Source organism: Rhea pennata, chromosome 4 (assembly GCF_028389875.1).
Source record: "Rhea pennata isolate bPtePen1 chromosome 4, bPtePen1.pri, whole genome shotgun sequence".
Taxonomy (NCBI): Eukaryota; Metazoa; Chordata; class Aves; order Rheiformes; family Rheidae; genus Rhea; species Rhea pennata.
Genome location: NC_084666.1, coordinates 47,810,961 through 47,829,751, shown reverse-complemented (window position 1 = coordinate 47,829,751; position 18,791 = coordinate 47,810,961). Strand labels below are relative to the sequence as shown.

General features: G+C 34.6%; 1 protein-coding gene across 1 annotated transcript in view; it reads right to left on the bottom strand.

The window, feature by feature from the left end:
* LRBA (LPS responsive beige-like anchor protein) overlaps positions 1-18,791 on the bottom strand; it is a 402,463-nt gene that overhangs the window by 338,722 nt on the left and 44,950 nt on the right. Inside the window, exons 4-17 of the mRNA XM_062573872.1 lie at positions 18,691-18,791; positions 16,279-16,374; positions 14,227-14,348; positions 14,004-14,130; positions 12,567-12,686; positions 12,082-12,228; positions 11,016-11,213; positions 9,889-10,022; positions 8,275-8,383; positions 8,003-8,155; positions 5,376-5,544; positions 3,378-3,457; positions 1,942-2,004; positions 60-157 (exon numbers count right to left, since the gene is read on the bottom strand). Coding sequence (XP_062429856.1) covers positions 60-157; positions 1,942-2,004; positions 3,378-3,457; positions 5,376-5,544; positions 8,003-8,155; positions 8,275-8,383; positions 9,889-10,022; positions 11,016-11,213; positions 12,082-12,228; positions 12,567-12,686; positions 14,004-14,130; positions 14,227-14,348; positions 16,279-16,374; positions 18,691-18,791 — 1,717 coding nt within the window. The remainder of the gene's footprint in view (positions 1-59; positions 158-1,941; positions 2,005-3,377; positions 3,458-5,375; positions 5,545-8,002; positions 8,156-8,274; positions 8,384-9,888; positions 10,023-11,015; positions 11,214-12,081; positions 12,229-12,566; positions 12,687-14,003; positions 14,131-14,226; positions 14,349-16,278; positions 16,375-18,690) is intronic.

The following is an 18,791-nucleotide window of genomic DNA, read 5'->3' as shown; positions in this document are numbered from 1 at the left end:
CAAACAACAGTAAGGTCAAAATACTATTCTTTTTTGCCTACTTACAAAATTTAACTTACCGCAATCCATTTCTCTTGTCAAAAGCAGGGATCATAGAACTGGGATGCTCTGACATCAGAGCAACAAGTAACTGCAGGACATCTATTAGATTGTCATCCTGTTGAATAAAAATTACAAATTTGAAATGAAAATGCATCTATGCTAGAGCATGTTTTTGGTCAAGAGAGTCACTGCAAATTATCTGAGCAATATTAGCATACCAAGGGCCAAAAGGGATAGGCCAGGATCAAAGAGCTGAAGATCTAGAAGGCAAGTTCATGGAGCCAAGAGAAAATATTATCTAGAAAATACTTTTTTTTTTTTTTTTTTTTTTTTTAATAGAGGGGAGAGTGACACAAATGTGTTAGAGAGTAAGCCCCTGACACGGAACAGACTCTATAGCTATTTCACTCCATGCACATGGTCATCTGTCCACATGCACATTTCCCTCTCTTCCTGCACAGGAGCTGCTGCATATTTGGGGCACTGGGCAGTATTCAATAAGAAATCTCTACTAACAAATGCCCACTCTGGGGGGGGGAGGGGAAAAAAAAAATCACCTGCCACTGACAATATTAATAAATGGATAATTCAAGCCACCCTGTGAAGTTTTAACACTATTAGTTTAAAGCACTCAAAAGTCATAGTTCAGGATTTTTTCTAAAATTGTATTACAATTACAAAAAGCCCTACAAAGCAGCAAAATGCAATCATGTCTTCTTTTCACATTCTCTGTGGTATTAAAAAGAAAGTTTAGTTTAAATAACATTTTCCATCATTTTTGAACATATATTCTGATTCTGTCCCTATTAGTAAACCAGTCTTACGCCTCCTGAACAACTCTGCTCCACTGAAAATATCATTAGCTTGCATCACAGACGCTATCACTGACAAATGAGCCTCATAAGGCAACCGAATTTTGCTTTTTTATTGTCGTTGCTATGAATTTACATCTAGATAACTAATTCATTAGGATTCAGTATCCATCTTTTAGACTAGGCAATAGAAACCTCATTATATAACTAAAAATATTATCACTTTCTCATCTAAAGGCTATATAAAGCTTCTGCTATTTTTGTTCACCTTTGTTACCAGGATCTTTTTTTTTTTTTTTTTTTTTTTTTAAAGATATCTATATACAGATATACAGGACAATGACATAAGTTATTCGACCATGATGCAGTCAAGTACATGCTTCAGCAACAAGCACAGAGATTAAAAGGATGATATAAGTGTACATAGAAAATAAAAAATTAAAAATTAAAAAATCTGTACTACTTGAAGCAAAGCTCAATTAATTCCTTATTTTACCCATTTCAAGCACCCTCACAGAGATTAGACTGGTTAGATTTATGTTCCCATTTCCCTCGTCTTTGATGTTGCATCTGGCATAAAGTGCCTTTTCCCGGTGCTAAAATGTGACGATGCAGATGTATCAGTGGTAACCAACATTTTCTCTCAATTAAGTTTATATGCTTCTCTTAGATGCCATTAACATGCACATTTATTTTTAATGTATTTTTTCAATTTTATTGCTTTATTTAAGAAGCAGAATAAAAAGGAGTAAAAAACAAAATTAAAAATATTCCTTAGGCAGCATAAAACAATTTTTTTTTTTTTTTTAAGCACCATCTGCTTTTCTGCTTGGTAAATCAACATAGGAAACTATTTTGACTTACTGGCTTACTGAACTTCAATCTAATATTGAACATAGTGCACTGCGCAGTATTGGTAATTCAACACACAATGCTTAAGAATTGGACAATATTTGCTACTTCTTTTCCAGAGCCATCTTGTGGCAAAAAAGGTTTTATATTTTATTTGAAAACATTAAGATAATTTACTTAGTGGACATGAACAGCAAAAGCAATGTAAATAAATAAATAAATAAATAAAAGTTACCTCATGGATAGTGAGTAGATAATTCAGAATGGCCTGCAATTCATCTTCTTTTATTCCATAGTCCTTTAAAAAAATCAAGTTTTAACTATCACCTTTCAACATACAAAGAGCAGTTTGCAAAAGAGTCTCACAAGACAAACTTTTTTTCAATGGGTACTATAATAGTTTCATAGATAGAAGGTAGCTGTTTCTCCGCCCCAAAAGAACTCAGCTGAAGGTTACAAAAGTGCATTAAGAAGACTCCAAGACAGGCATAAAGGTAAGCTAGCAAGTAACATAGTACATGAACTGATACAGCAAATGTGAACTGAGAGGGCTTTTTTAATACACTGATTTATGGCAGCAAAGAGCATGGATGTTTGTTATAAGCATAACTTAGCTATGCCTACAGCAGAGATTGTTTATTTTTTTGCACTTCAGAATTATCTTCAGTTGCTTTCAACTTTGCAAAAATTTAAATAATTTACCTTTTCTATATCATAAACCTGCCTTAAGATTTCTTTTGGTGAATTGAGAAACAAAACAAAACATTTATGAGAATGGGATTATGGAAGGAGAGAGCTACAAAATCTGCAGAAGAATCAACCTTTTATCATGGACATCCTTTCTACTGTCCCTGGGAAGGCCTATCCAAAACTGTCCAAGTCAAACCTTCAACAGAAAAATCAAATTCACATACTCAAAAAAGGTCATTTAGAATTTGATAACTAAATCTTCCCCAGTATGTCAATTATAGAACATATGATTTCAATAAAGAGTGGGCAAGTTAAGAGCAGAACTTTTCTGGTAGTTACTCTTCCCAACTGCTACGATTCTGGAGAGCAGCACAAGAAACATTTTGGTACCTTAACAGCACAAAGAAGGGGGGAAAAAAGTTGGATCAAACACAGAAGACATAGCCCAGAGAAAGGAGATACAAATAAGAAGAGATCAGAACTTACAGTAGAAAAGGGCTATGAAGCCTCTATAATCAGTAAAACTATCAAGTTATTATCTAATGTTGAACAAATATTTGCAAAACTGGTATTTGTTCTGCTAGAGGGAGTATCTTGTTCTCATCTGTCCATAGCATCCAATGTTATACTACTATCAAATCTACTCTTTTACTCTACGCACTTCTGATGCAAGTGGTATTGTTGTTGTCAAAAGCAAAATACCAAATCAAAAAGTACGTATCTCCCCTACAGCAGATATTTTTAAATCAATGATTTAACTATTCCACTTCTGAAAAATCACCTTAAAAGAGAGAAAATACATATTCAGCACCACTGTCTATGACACCAGCCACAATAAGACAATGCATCTTAAATGCTATTTCCATTTACTTACTTGTTTACGAATCTCAACATGCTTAGGAAAAAAGAAAGTTATAGTCAAGTTGCTTTCCTTATGAAAAGGAACTTGGATACCTTACCACAATTTAAAAGTTAGCCTACCTTCATTACTAGCTGCTTAATGAACATTAGTAAGAATGCTCGCAGAGATAAAATCTCTTTTTGATTAGGTCGTGGCCCATCTACAACAGAAAAAAAAAGTGGATACATAAAATACAAACTAAAAGTGTTTATTAGTATAAAATGCATTTTCATATACAGAAAAATAAGAGGCACTTGCTACATGAAGAGGGCACAATTTTAAGTACAGTTATTTTTCCTCCATTTTGGAGTACGAAATAGTAATAATTTTAGTACTGGTTATTAGCAAAATGCTTTGACTAGTGAGGTTCTGCAAAAGCTTTTATTAAATGCAGTTTTCTAAAAACTTCTGAATTCTTTTCAGTTTTACAATTCTCCATTTCCATAAAGAACCACCCTTCTTCTTTTACCAATTTTGTGCAAGAAATAACTCCGATATGAGAATTTTACACTAGAATTCTTAGATTTCAAATTTTGCAGGGTACAATTCTTTTTAAGACTACTGTTTACTAAAGCTCAAAGGTAACACTAGATGACATTATTACCCATAGGCCATACATGACAAAAATGAATCCTGCAATACTTCATATAAAAGCTACCTTAAGCCAAAGACTTAATTTGTTAACTAAAAGTCAAGGACTTGCTTCTACCATTTCTGTGTAGAGTACTACTAAAATATTTTAAATGCTTAAATATCGAGTAGCTCCCAGGAGAGACAGGGTTAAAATAACAGGTGCAACCATACAGCAAAGCCAAGAAAAAGCCTTTATATAGAAAGCAAACTATCCTCTCAGGGACAGTTTTTACATTGGCTCATAGGTTCCCAGTTTCTATGACCATAATCATCAGGTAAAAGCGAATCAATTAGCAAACGCAAGTAATCATACAAGACTATGTTTTTGTACAGGATATGCCCACTGGCATATTTTGTCTAAGAATAGGTATTTTCAACATAGACCAGTCTAGTCAAAATAAGCCATACAAACTAAAACAGTAAGACTATTCTATACATATGCTTGCTTCAGTTTCAGAAGCTAATTACATAAATCCATGTCTTCACTGAAATGAAAAACGGCATATACTTTGTTCCTTACAAGACACAAACTACTACGAAGTAATCTGCAATGCTCCAACAGTTGGTCATTCTGTGAAGCAGACCCCTCATTCCCAGCACATCTAGCTCTCTTTCACCCACTGTTTCTCCCTGAAATTCCAGATCTTTTCTTCATCACAGGAGAGAGCAGAGAAAGAAGGTACTTTCCTTCTGTCAAAAGATTGAGAAGGTGGTGTATGCATCATCCCCATAAAATTCAGAACAATAATAAAAAGAGTCATAAAGACACATTTTCAAGAAGCATTAATTTCCTAGTCTGCTCCAGGCCCATCGGTACATGTTTAAACTATGTACTGAGCGGCTGCACATTTCATCTCCCCCAGTTCCTTCTATAGTATGGCCTTCTCAGTTAGGCAGCTATTCCCTTTGCTTTTTCCTTGCAGTGTTCTCTTTCCATGTCAATAACAAGTACAAAACACATGTTCTAAATTTCTTGCTACTTCTTTCCCCATGAGTTCACTGTACAGATTAAGCAAGCTTATAAAGCATGTTTCCAACAAGTTCAAACCTCTATGCCTCTCAGATAGACTCAATATACCTGCTTTCAGCTACACTGGTCCTATCAGCAGATCTAACAGGCACTTAAAGCTGTCCAGAACTTGCACAAGCTCCATAAAGAGAGCTTGTATCCCAAACACAGATCCACACCTACAAAACCCTATGTGCTCTTCCAGCTCTAGTATCTGTCTAACATAAAATCTAATATTATTAAAATAATATATAGTGACAATATAATTTTCTTCAAAGATTTTCATTAGTTGATTTTTGAAAAGAGCCTTCAAGAGTTAGAGTGAACCCATCCTATTAAAATAATTATTTTTCTGGAACATTTACAGTTCATGTGACACATTGAACACAATGCTTATAATAAATGTTAGCTTGCAAGAGTAGAAATGAACACATACCTAAACCTTTGGGAGCAATACCACTGCGATCCTGAGGATTCACTACCCAGTAATAATACTTCAGGGTATGCATGACCAAAAGAACTGTTCCAACTCGCCGGATTGCATTGTATATGTTAACAGTGCCAACAAACTCAGTAGATAGGTAGGTGTACAGGATCAGCTGAACCTACAACACCCAATAAAGAGCTTCAAAATCATCATAACAAAACTGTAGTCTATCAGACAACTGCAATCTCAAATTTCATCCATTAATATTTTTTAAAGAAACAGAAGACTTTCTCTGCATCACCTAGTAATGAGGCTTCTAAAATGCTTGGAAACTGAAGAAAAAAATCATTTTATTTTATAGAGATTTTTTAAAGTGGTCCATTATTCATAGCAAAATGAAAGCACAGTATTCAGAGATTCACAGAATTGCTGAGGTTGGAAGGGACCTCTGGGGATCATCTCGTCCAAACCCTTGCTCAAGCAAGGTTACCTCGAGCAGGTTGCCCAGGACTGCATCCAGTCGAGTTCTGAATGTCTCCAAAGACGGAGACTCCACAACCTCTCTGAGCAATACGGTCCAGTGTTCAGCTCCCTCACAGCGAAGAACTGCTTTCTGATGCTCAGACAGAATTTCTTGTGTTTTAATTTGTGCCCACTGCTTCTTGTCCTGTCACTAGGCACCACCGAGTAGACTCTGGCTCCATCTTGTTCACGCCCTCCCATCGGATATTTGCACACATGAGTAAGATCCCCCTGAGTCTTCCCTTGCCCTGGCTGAACAGTCTCGGCTCTCTCAGCCTCTCCTTGTATGAGAGAAGCTGCAGTCCCTTCATTATCTTTGTGGCCCTTTGTAGGACTGCCTCCAGTAGGTCCACGATTGTCTTGCGCTGGGGAGCCCATCCCTGGACTCAGTGCTCCAGCTGTGGCCTCGCCGGTGCTGAGTCGAGGGAAAGGATCACCTGCTGGCAATGCTCTGCCTAATGCAGCCCAGGAGGCTGTTAGCTGCCACAAGGGCACATTGCTGGCTTGTGTATTAAGATGAAATACGTATGCTTCTATCCTCCTTCATACAGTTTTGGCAGATGAAGTTAGGAATTACTTCAAATGCTTGTGGTTGAGAATAGCAGTAGTTATATTTAGCTGCCAGAATTTTAAAGATATTAGCAAAATGAAAAAAGACAAAAAAATGCCTACTACAATTATTTGTTAATTCTTTTTGTAAACTATCCATAATATTTATATCATACAGTTGGCTCTTGATATTATTTCATAACCTTAAAGGAATTATGACTGTTCTACAGAATGATGTTTTGTGCTTTTTCTGAAATTTGTCTAAGGGTTCATGTAAAACATTCAAATGATCTAATTAAACCACCTTCCTGCCCACTCACTTTAAGCCTCCCCAAAACAAGTAATTGCAATGCTGTATTAGATCAAAATACATCCTTCAAAGAATTTGTCTTAAAAAGCACAGGAGAGAGAGAAAGAAACCAAATACAGTCATAAATTACAACCATGACTGTTCCTAGAATTTCTTCCTGGAAAAGGAACAGCCCACAGGCATTTTCCCTAGAGAGTCATTGTCATATCCATTATATCCAGAATGTGTTGAAAGAACCACAAATGTTCTAACAGCAAGAAGAAAAATCAGAAATCAAAAAGCAGAGATTGAATATGATCTTAAAAGGATACGGCAATAACACACTGACATCCTGTGGGGAAGCATTTTCTTCTTGCCCTATCTTTTGCATAAGAAACTGATATATGGATAAACTATGAGAACAACTAAGCTTTGCTAATCACACAAAGTTAAATTAAAAAAAGGTCAAAAATAATTATCTGTTAATTTTTATTTCTTTGTTTCCTACAAGTGCTACTTGTAACTAGAAAGGTATCAACATTTTGATCAGAAGTCTGGTTTTCAAACAGAAAGCATCCCTTTATTATAGAAAACTGTATATTTATTATAGGCTTAACTATTCAGTATAGACTGAAATATTTATACATGTTCTTATACTTAAATATTTATACACCTTCTTTACATTTTCTGCTGAGAAATACTCATCCAAGTAATTCTGTAGTTTGGCTGTAGAACATATACATGTTTTACCATGACTTCAACAGTAGCATTGTTAATGCTGTCTCAGTTCATGAGAGAAATAAACCAGAAAACGTGACAAGGAGATTTTAATGTTAGAACTAACTGGAAATTTTTCCATCCAAACAGTTCACTCCAAGAAAGCACAGGTTCACAAAACACAAAAATACCCTGTGGGGAATATATCAATTTAAATGAAGACTTCAAATTTGATACCCAAGATGATTCCCTTTAAAAATCGAATGGGGGGGAGGGGAGAGGGGAAGGGTCAATGTGCTCCTCCTCCCAAATTCCTCTCCAATCTGCAAGTTTGGCTAAATGAGGGACTCAAAGTCATCCTCACACCACTCTGCAGAATGCTGTAGGTTTCCAGATTCTCTGAAAACCTTGCAAATCTGCAAAATTTGACAGCTATATGTAGAAAAGAAGAACCTGGAAACAGTTCCAGCATGATTTCTATTGCCGATTTAGAATTTAGATTTAGAATTTTTGGAGACTAGCCTATATCATATTTATTCACAAGAATAAATCATTTTACCTTTGCTGGGATATGAATCCATATTGCAGGGTTAAGGAGAACATGATCACACAACTGCTTCAGCAAGGGTACCCCATTGTGCAAGTTGCTCAGGTACTTAGAAAAGGCAAGGCATAGTTCTAGTACAGCTCGAGTAACGTGGCCTTTGGAAGACTGTAAAAGAAGATTTCCTTAAGCAAGAACCTTGCAACAGTCCATAAAGATTATTCTTTCAAAAGACTTGAACATTAATGATACATTATGATATAAACATTAATAAGATTTTGCTTTACCTTTTCTAGGCTATATCCTATTACAAGGAAGCCCTTACAGGAAAGCATCTGTTCTTGCATAGCAATGGAATTCTTTAACAACTCCATGATGAAAGCCAGTAAAGTAGCACTGAAAAATATAATATTTTAGAAATGAACAAAACATTTTAAATGTTCACAACGAGATAGAAAGTATTTTCACATTAACTCTACCAACATACAGCCCAGAATTGCATTTAACCAGTAATCTACATACTTGCACCAGAATTTTAAAGACAGAAAGCAAGACTGGATTTGGAAAGTGTTAATTTCCTGCTTTAAATTAATGTATTTCTAACTTGAAGTTCTGGATTTCAAGATAACTATGCAATAGCAAAATTCTTCTGAAAATTTATTCTTGCAGAAAGGTAGCAGTTAAGTGCCTACTTTTATCTGCTTCATATTTTACTTTCAAACTTCTTCAAGATGAGTGCCATATGCTTTTCTACTTGCTACCACTTTGCTTTCAGATAAACAGATGTTGGAAATATTTCTCTAGACACAGCTTTACTATCAGCTCCAGCTAATTCAACTCTGTGCTACTGCCAAAAAGAATGTTCCTATCCCCCTACATGTGTCACAGTACGAGTGCCTGTGAACCAAGGCCATAGCCAGCTGACAATCCCTCTACTGCTGGGCTAGTATTTAATTGAATCAAATCCCTGACTCTGCACACAGATGGACAAGTTTGAGCCCAGCCAAGACAGGGCCCAGGCATGTACAAATGGGCTGAAGGAACATGGAGACCATCCCTCAGAACAGTGTGATATAGATCATCTTAAAGCAATCACAAAACAACTGCAATGAAAGACAGCGGACTACACGTGGATTCTAAAAAGTGATTCCTTTTGTATTAACGCTACTCTAAATGAGCTCCACCAATTTCGGTGCCTGAATGTTCAGAGATTGGACTCAGCTGTAAAAGAGTTGAAACCAGAAAAAAACAAAAGGTTCATATGCTCTCAAAGCTCAGCAGTAACATAGATTAGCAGAGGAAAAGCAGCACATGACAGCTTTATATCAATATTGGTTTTACTTTAATGTCAAAGTATCAATGCATTTCAATAATGCTAAAGAGGGAGCTGAAAAAAAATAAGATTGTCTTTTCTTTCTTCTGTTCTGATTGTTTTGAAGCTCCATCTCCCAAAAGTCTGAAGATAAAAACAAAGAAATGCCACAAAACAAGTCACATCATATAGCTGAAAAAATAATCTTTTCTGGACTGTGCCTAGAAACAATCCCCTATTCTTTTTCCCCATGGACAGGAATAAGCTTAAGTGAATTGTTTATAATTCTGTTGCACTCAAAAGTTTCAGAGTAGAAAAATTGTGCACACTTTGATTTCGTGTGAACTGACAAAAAAAAGGTGCAAATAAAGATAGTTTACTTTGGGGTCCTTGAGTAATAATGCCATTTATTTTGTCGTTGTTAAACATAATTCACTGTTTTACAAAACAATTTAAATTATTATGCACTAGATACTAAATTAAATTATTATGCACTAAATACTAAATTACAGCTTAATAAAGCAAGAGATAATTTCCTTTACATAAAAAAAAGAAATGGAGAATGGAAAAAATAACCATATACACTCACCAAACAGTTGTGTCAACTTGGTCCGATGAGTACTGCCTATAGTCTAACTGTGCAAACAGAGGGAAAAGCACCTGCACTCCTCCAATGGAATGCATGGCACTTTGGATAGAATGTGTTAAGACTGCCTTCACATCCTGACAAGGAAGAATTAAAATAAGATTGAAATCTTCTTCAGAAATGATTAAAAAGTTTGTTATCTCTTCAAAATATTATTAAATTGTTACCAAATAAAAAGAAACTGCAAAAAAATACAATCTAAATGCTACAGCCACAGTAAATGTCCAGCCTGAATGACCTATGCATGACCTATTGCTTAAAAGACAGTCCACATTTTGGATCCTCAGATGAATATAGAGAAGATGGCTTGTAAACTCTAAAACAACAGTCTTCAGTAATACAGAACCTCTAGAATAAGATACATGAAAAACTCATTACAAATTTAAAGATTAAGGTCTTCAAAGCATAAAGAAAAAAAGCTATAATATAAATAGGACATGATGGGTAATATCTGTGTAGGAGTAAAAGTATGTCAGAAATGAAGGAGGAGTATGTTTCTGAAAATCTAAGACAATAAAGTCTTCTCAATACTGACATTTTTTAGGTTGTAACCTTGATAAGAAGCCTTTATTTTTTTTTTAATAAGAATTCTTGCATATCCACATCCATTCAAAAACAGATAGTATGTCCACACACCAATGAGGAAAGATACCTTTGGCTGTGCATATGATATTACCCAAAATAAATAAATAAATAAATAAACAAACAAAATCTATGTAATGCAAAAGAGCAGAACAGAGAAGTTTGCTACCCTGTTTGGATACTTGATTACAGCTAAGAGGGATGTCTACTTCAGACAGTAGTCACAGAAAAGTCAGATGGTCAGACAGTACAGACAAGCTTGATCATTTCAAGAGCTATGAATGACTGCCTACCACCCACATCAACTTTGGAGACTGAAGTAGAAAAGTGTATAATTACGGTTAAGATTTGCTGGAGGGGAAGAGGGAAGGGGTCAAGAAGAACTATCAGCAACCCTCCATCTTGCCCAAATCCCTATAAAACCTGATTTTCAGTTTTTTAAATGGAAAACATTTGTATCCTTCAAATCCACCAAAATGTTGAAGTACCTGCAGCATGAGGGCATGTGGTGAATGAACAAAAATAGAAGCATTATCCTTGGGAGATGACTCTAGACAGAGTTGTGCATCTGTAGCCCTTGGGTTGTACATAAAAGCAATAGCACTGGAAAGTTTGCCATCATAGAGCAACAATTTGTGATGCTCAGCAAGGAAAAGATCACTTTCTGCCTTGAATTTGAATGTTCCCTGAATTGGGGACCAGGGTTGAGGAAGGGAAAGAGAAAAAAAATAATTACATACATTGAGAATACAGTTCGGAACAAAGTTATTACCAGAAAATGATTAAAATATTGTTTCTTAACTCCAGCAATAATTCAGAAAAAAAGAATCTCATAACAACATTCACTCAGAGCCAATTTTACAAAATTATCACTGCACAAGTACTTTTTTTGACCCCTTAAGAGCAACACTGCCAAAATGGTGGAGAGTGTAAAACAAACACATTAGCTAGAAAACAGAACAACAGTTCGTCAACAGTGTTCACCCAAAAGGAACTAATGACTGAGGAGCAGATAGAATAGGAATCATCTTTTTGGTGTATGTTTTCACAGCTGCAAGGGAAAAACAGTTCTCAATTACTGCCCCATAGGATATGACAAAACAAATAATAAATCACTGTAATAAAACTAATCCTCAGCATTTGCTTCATACATTAAAAAAGAGTGACTAGCAATATAAGCTATCAAGCTACTTTTCCAAAACAAATGTATTATATTTGATCTAAAATCTTCAGTCTCCATGAAAAAGTGAATCTTGCCCCAGGTAACAGTGTTGTTCTCTCTCTCACAATAACCAATACAAGATTTTAAAAGTAAACAAGAACTCAAGCTTAATTTTGGTAAGAAATTAAATAACTTAATTAAATGTTTATTTGTAGTTTATAAGGAGACCTTATAGGAAAAATATGGAATAGCGTTAATCAGAGTAAATTTTTAAAAAAGTAAACAAAAGGTACAAAAAGTTTTTAAAAAGTAGGAAGTATCACAACATTCTTGAAATGTGCCCAAAACATCAGAATTAAACTTTAGAAACCTTTCAATCAATTCTAAGATACCTTATATCCTAAACCAAGTTGATAAATGGCAAAGATTTGAGCAGCATTGAGAGCCTCACTAAAAAGGTAAACAGATGTCATCTGCCCACAAAACACTCGATTGGCATCTGCTGTTTCTGAAGAACCCAGGAAACATTTGTCAAATGTCTGAAAAGGAAACAAAATCCAGTAACTGGGTTTAATCTAAACTACACAAGCATAATCCACATTATCAAACAGGAATTTTATTTTTACATAGAAAAGCTTCTGAGGTCTTAGTAGAAATACATTTCGTGTTTCTGAGAGAGACAAAACAGCATCTATTTCTCTATCGAAAAGTTACTTTTATTTCACCATTAAGCAATGCCTCAAATGGGGGTTATATATTTTAGTAACACTTTTAATAAGAGCATTAAATAGAAATAAAAGCATGAAATGGAGAAAGATATCTATTTAATTCACCAAAATGTTCTACTATAGATGTTAGTATATAGTTATTTACTTACATCACTGGTGTTGACAAACCACGTTATTTCACCGTAAGATGCCAGTTCCCCATTCACATAACATCGAAGTTCACTGTTCTTCCAGCGATTATAGATGTGCACTATAGTAACCATATACCACTAAAGAATAAGAAAATAATTGATATACTTCCATAGAGGTTTAAAGTGGCCTAAGCATTAAGTAGAGATACACTAGGGAAAAAAAAAAAATCAACCATTTATATGTAGTAATTTAGGATCAGAAGGTCTATTTTAAGTAGAAAAGATGAAGTCACTGATAGTTTGCTTATATAGCTATATCAAAAGGATAATGCCCCATTTTTCCCACAAAAAAATAGACATAGAAACTTAAGTTATTTATGGTATAAAACTCAATTCATTTTCATGGCAATGTTGAGTCATATTTATACTAAAACTAGTGACAAAATAATTACTGTGTAAATATATTTTAAACTTGGTTACATTTAGACTGAGGGTCTACTGCAAAAGTTGTCATTCCAAAGTCCATCAAGGATGGCTCCAAACTTTAAAGACTTTTAAAGTCTGTGCATGTCAAATTGTCATAAACAGTATCCATATTTACAGCAAGGGATTACTGATAAGAAATTCCTGAGAAGGTCAGGAAGCGGCCTGTTCTCCCACAAAATGTTTACATGAATTGCTTTAGAATACAAGCAGAATTTCTGCTTGAAAAAGAAACACTTTCAACATAGCATAATACTGCTTAATAGGCAAGCAAGTCTTGGACAGTAAAAATTAAATCAACCCATATTTTAATTCTTGTATTTAAAAAGATAGATAAAGCATCAATTGCAAGTGGAATATTTTCTGGACAACTTAAATGAACAGAAAGTGTAACCTTCTTTTAAGCATGTATCTGTTTTCCTCTTAAATGTAAGGAAGGCAAACTCGCATTGATGGCTCTGGCTTAACTAGGAAAATCAAATATGTTTACTAAAACATGCTTTCTAAAATACATTGTATTTTTCCATACTCAAAAATTGGTCATTTAAGGAGACTTTTAGCAAAACCCCTCAGGAAAAGGAGAAAAGCAAGTCTACAGGTGGGAGGAAACAATATGAACATAGAAGGGAAAAAACAAAAGCCAACCTCCTTTCAACTTTCAGGCTAAGAGTCGTCAGAGAATTCACACAAGTTTCACAAATTCTTAAAACTTCTAGTAAACATCATTCAAACGTTCTTAAACATTTCATAAGTAAAACTTGAAAGAAATATGATTTTAGAATACAAATTTATTTTGTTCATTCTAGCGTAAATGTGCTCCTACGGATGGATCTAATCACCAACAGCAACAACACTCTCTCCAGATCATATTATAGAAATTTAATAAATATATAGCTTGTAGCTACACACAAACCCATGGGCATTTCACTAATTCATGTTAACTGATCTGTTAACTTCACTATTTTGACTCACCTTTTGTGGCTTGAAATCAAATTTTACACAATGCTGGAAACCTTTTCCCTTTGATTTTATGGATGTTACAATCAAGCAGCCTCCAACAAAGTGAGCAGAATAACCAAGTCCTTTATTTGTTCGAAAACTAAAAAAAAAAAAAAAAATTAAAGCAAAATCAATATGTATAGATGGAAGTAGAAATCATTGAACAATCAGAAATACAGTTTTACATAATACGCACCAATATAAGTAAGGCTTATCCTTATCCACATTGATATTATTTACAGGATCCATTCTTAGCCAAGTGTGAAAAGTGAATCCATTCTGGTAGGGCCACTTGGCTATAGGAGGTAAGGCAATACCCTAAAGAAGACACAATTATTTTTGTAGAAAGATCAACATCACAATAGTTTAACCAGTAAGAGTACACAGCTTAGGATACACAATATAAATGTGCATTGTTTTATTCTAAAAAAATCCTGGCCTAAATTCTTGTATGAAGTTTTTATACCCAAATTAAAAAAGTCTAAGTATTTCAAGATTGGTCTCTATATAATAATAAAGATTATTAATACTAACCTACACTTCAAAAATTAAATATTTTAGTGGAAATGTTACTATATAGAACCTCCTCCAAATGCAAATCCAAGTTGATTTGGTTTTGTGATACCCTAACATAAGAATCATACTTATACACTTATTTTCATGTAGTGCTGGCATCCTGGAAAATGGATTATGAAAAAAAACTGGCCACAAAAAGAGAAGCGTATATATTACACTTGAAGGATCCTTTTCTCTCTTGAAATTCATGTCTATATAGCCTTGTAGTTAGAATACAACAAACTTATTATCTTGCTTAAAAGAAAGGTACTACAATCCCCACCAGCCAAACACTATTAATATTAGTTTAAAGCCCTTAAGTTATAAATCATGTAGGCTGGGATCTCTCAAAAAGTTGTTTATGTCGAAGGTTTTTTTTAATTAATATTACTATTAACTTTCCACTGTTTTGCTGCACATACCTGCAACGAACACTTCAACTAAGACTGCCATAATAACTGATCAAAGATGCTGTCCAGATGATCAGTACCAATGAACAAAAACATCAAAGAACTTGAGCGTCTCCAGACTACTTATTATGCTCCCACTCTCCACTCAGCTATCTCTGTCCAAACAAAATGCTATAAATTCTTCTCTATACCAGCTAACTAATCAGTCTGCATGTCTTTGAGCCCAGCTTTTGGGAACTGGTAGCACTACCATTTGGTTTAACTCACAACGGATTCTGGAGTAATTATATCAAATACTTGGGCTATATAAGCACATGAATAAAAGAGAATAAAAACATGTCTACTGCCAAGTTCTGTTGTATGCAATAAACATGTTTCTGCAGAAGCATTTTTGTAGTAGTCTGTCTTTTTCAGTCTCAAATTTTCATTCCAATAAGATGCATTATGTCATCAAATTGGTGAGGTTTAATCTCAAGTGACCAAGGCAGGTGGTTATGGGTTACATCAAGAAAGCTGGGAAGAATCATCTGATAAATCTTATTTTGAATTATGCATAGAGTTCTGAAAATATTATTTCATCTTCTGGTGTTAGGAGCAAAAAAGAGTTGGTACACTTAATTCTTATGGAAGACATCTGCACAACATTTTTTAACCTATTTAATTTCAAATTCTTTATCAAGTGCACACCACAGAACTTAAAAATGAATACAAGTCACATAAGCAACAATGATAAAAGAATAATCCCCCTTTCAGTATTATTCATATTACACATGTCTGGATTTAAATTCTCTCAGAAAATTCATACACACAAAAATACATTATTCATTCTCACCAACAGAGAACAAGTGGTGCTAGCACAGCCACTTCCAGTTCAATGCTTTCTGTGGTTTTACTACGAAAGACTCCCAGAATCATACAGAATTTAAGAAGTTCCCACATGCACTGGATAATAGCACAAGCATCATTCCCACAGAAAGAATAAGTGAAAAGCAGGCAGATTCTCCTTGCAACAAGAGTTATTTGAACTTCTCAAAAAACCAAAAATGCTCCATTCATATTTTTTTAATGTAACATAATTTGTCCTTCCATAATAACTAACATGTTACAAACATAGTTCATAAAATGATATCGCTAAGGATGATGTAAGCATCAGGCAGAGAGAAAATTTCTGTTGAAGCTCTACCTCTATGACACGCCAGAGGAGACAAAACAGGAGTAAAAATAGCCAATGGCAGTAGTAGAAAAAGAAATTAAGAAACAAAAGACTTAAACTATTTACATACTGCAGCACTTTTTCCTGGAAAGTTGAAGAAGGCATCAGGCCCATACTTTTGAGGCATGTGTTTTAATACAGACAACAACTTCCCAGCATGTGGTGGCTGACAAAAAGAAATATTACACATGTAAATAAATAAAACACATCTACGGGAGAGAAAAGCTTATACATACAAATAACTAATTTTGACACATTTTAAGGCTTTACACTCCAAGATAATAACTGCAGACTTTCAATAAACTTTAACAAAAAACTTTAACAAAAAGTCACCTTCAGATACCTTCACGCAACGCACAGTAGATACAACGAACTGCAACTATTCGGATACCTAAATTGAGGAGTCAAAGGCCATAGCCACTTTAATCCAGTATAAATCCAGATAGACCCTGAATGTTGGTTCCCGTTTCGATCTGTTCACTCCCATCAGCACTATTGTTTGTGCGATTTTGTGGTGGGCTAGAAAAAACTGATTCAGCTGAGCCAGTAATTGCTCAGCTAATTTAGGGAAAAAATGCAAAATAATTTTCAGTCACATTGTTCCTGGACTGTTCATGTGGTTGTATGAAACCTGTGACAACACAAGGAGATGGGTAATAGCCAGCTAGAGGGAGAGGGAAGATCAGCCATCAGGATTCTTCTCATCAGGGTTACAGTCATAGGCTAGATTAAAGTGACCATAATTACACATACCTCTTCATGTATGTTCATGGGGAAAGGTTTTGAGTCTCAAGGGCAATCTGAAACACCTGAATTAAGTGCTCAATTACTCCGAACATTTAACACTTCCCCACTTTCACTATTTCTGCATTAATTTTGTTATAATACTCAGCAACTATAAATTCCAAATCAAGTGCATGAGCTTTCTACAACAGAAGTGCAGCAAATTTTGGTCATAGGGACAGAATAATTTTGTATGCCTTCTTTCACCACTTCGTAATTGTCCAACAGCTCTACTTTTAACCTACAACTTTGCACCTCTGATCTTCTCCTGGAGAGGCCCTTTCTCCCTCTTGCAAGTAGACATTTCTCTGAAAACTAAGTATTGCATGATCTAAAAGAAGCATTTCAAACATACCAAAATTACAGGCAAATAAACAGTGCTTCCTGAATCTGAATTAAAAAATACAGAGAGGAAACAATGAGATCTGTTTAGATGTCTTCAGCAGGATAGAATTCAACTAGGTAATCTGTGTTGTAGCTAGTTATTTTGATCTTTAAAGCACTGTTGAGGTTAAGATTTATGGAGTTGTGTCCTCCTTAGCAATGCAACCATGGCTTTTTTCTCCTCCTTTCCCCTATATTTAGCCTTTAATAAAGAAAGGAAATTAAATGCAAATAGCAAAGAGCCAGGAAATGAAAAAGTTAATGTTACAAAGACAACTTTAATTCAGCTATAGTTAAATATACTCTGTGTGTTCGATTATTAAATTTAAATCCTACATAGAGTATTTTTATGCGAGCAAGTTAAGATCTCAGAAGGTATTAGTTTCAAGAATTTTCTTTAAAATTTTCTGTATTACTTATGCAAACATAGTGACTTTTATACTGAATAGTTTGGGGGTTTTTCCTCAACCAGGAAAAGACACAACCACCTCTTCTGCATACCAGGTGGGCTATTTAGACATGACAGCAGCCGAATTAAAAATCAAAGCAAGTAAAACAACTGTTAAAATACTTGCCAATTCCAGTAAAACAACAGTTTTGTGGTTAAAGAAAGTATGTCTGATAGCATGTAGAGTATATAAAATTTTACTTTACGGAAGGAGGTTAACAACAGTAAAAGCAGAGCTCCTTCTCCCATTTTATATACACAGAAACAGAAGAAAACATACAATATGACTTCTCACCTAGAGCTTATTTTGGAGTCAAGCAATATTACAAGATTGCCTTCATTTCAATTTCTGCCCATCTAAAGCAGATATCCTAACTAGATAGGATATCTGCTATATCCTAACTAGAGCAATTTTTTTTCAATTTTTAGATAAAGAACAACAATGTGAAAACAGAAGCATATTGAACTGTATGCGTAGACCAGTATTTATTTCTCTCTGCAAAGTCTTTGAAAAAAATAATTTTCATTCTTTTTTCTTCAGTTTTACATAAACGGAATGACAAAAATAAATGTGCATAAAAACACATGCTGAGAATCACCATATTATTCCCAGGTGTTCAAAAAGAACCAATTTGGTCAATATATCCAGGAGGTAAACTTAATTTAATCACTATTCTACTCTGTGTATTTTAATTGCTTGTAAGTAAAAAGATGATATAATACTAGCATGTATCCTTTATATCTTGATACATTTAAAAATTGTTTATTAAACAGGTTATTAAACAGTTTTTTATCTTAGGAAGACTAGGAAAAACAACAACATAATAAAGCAGGGTGGTGTTTTTTTTTTTTTTTTTTTTTTTTTACCCATCTTCCTTTTTCTCCTTGAAGTTTGCTGAAGAATAACTTTAGTTCTCGAACTGTCAAGTTATAGCTAGCCAATACACCCAGCATATCCACTAGGAGAT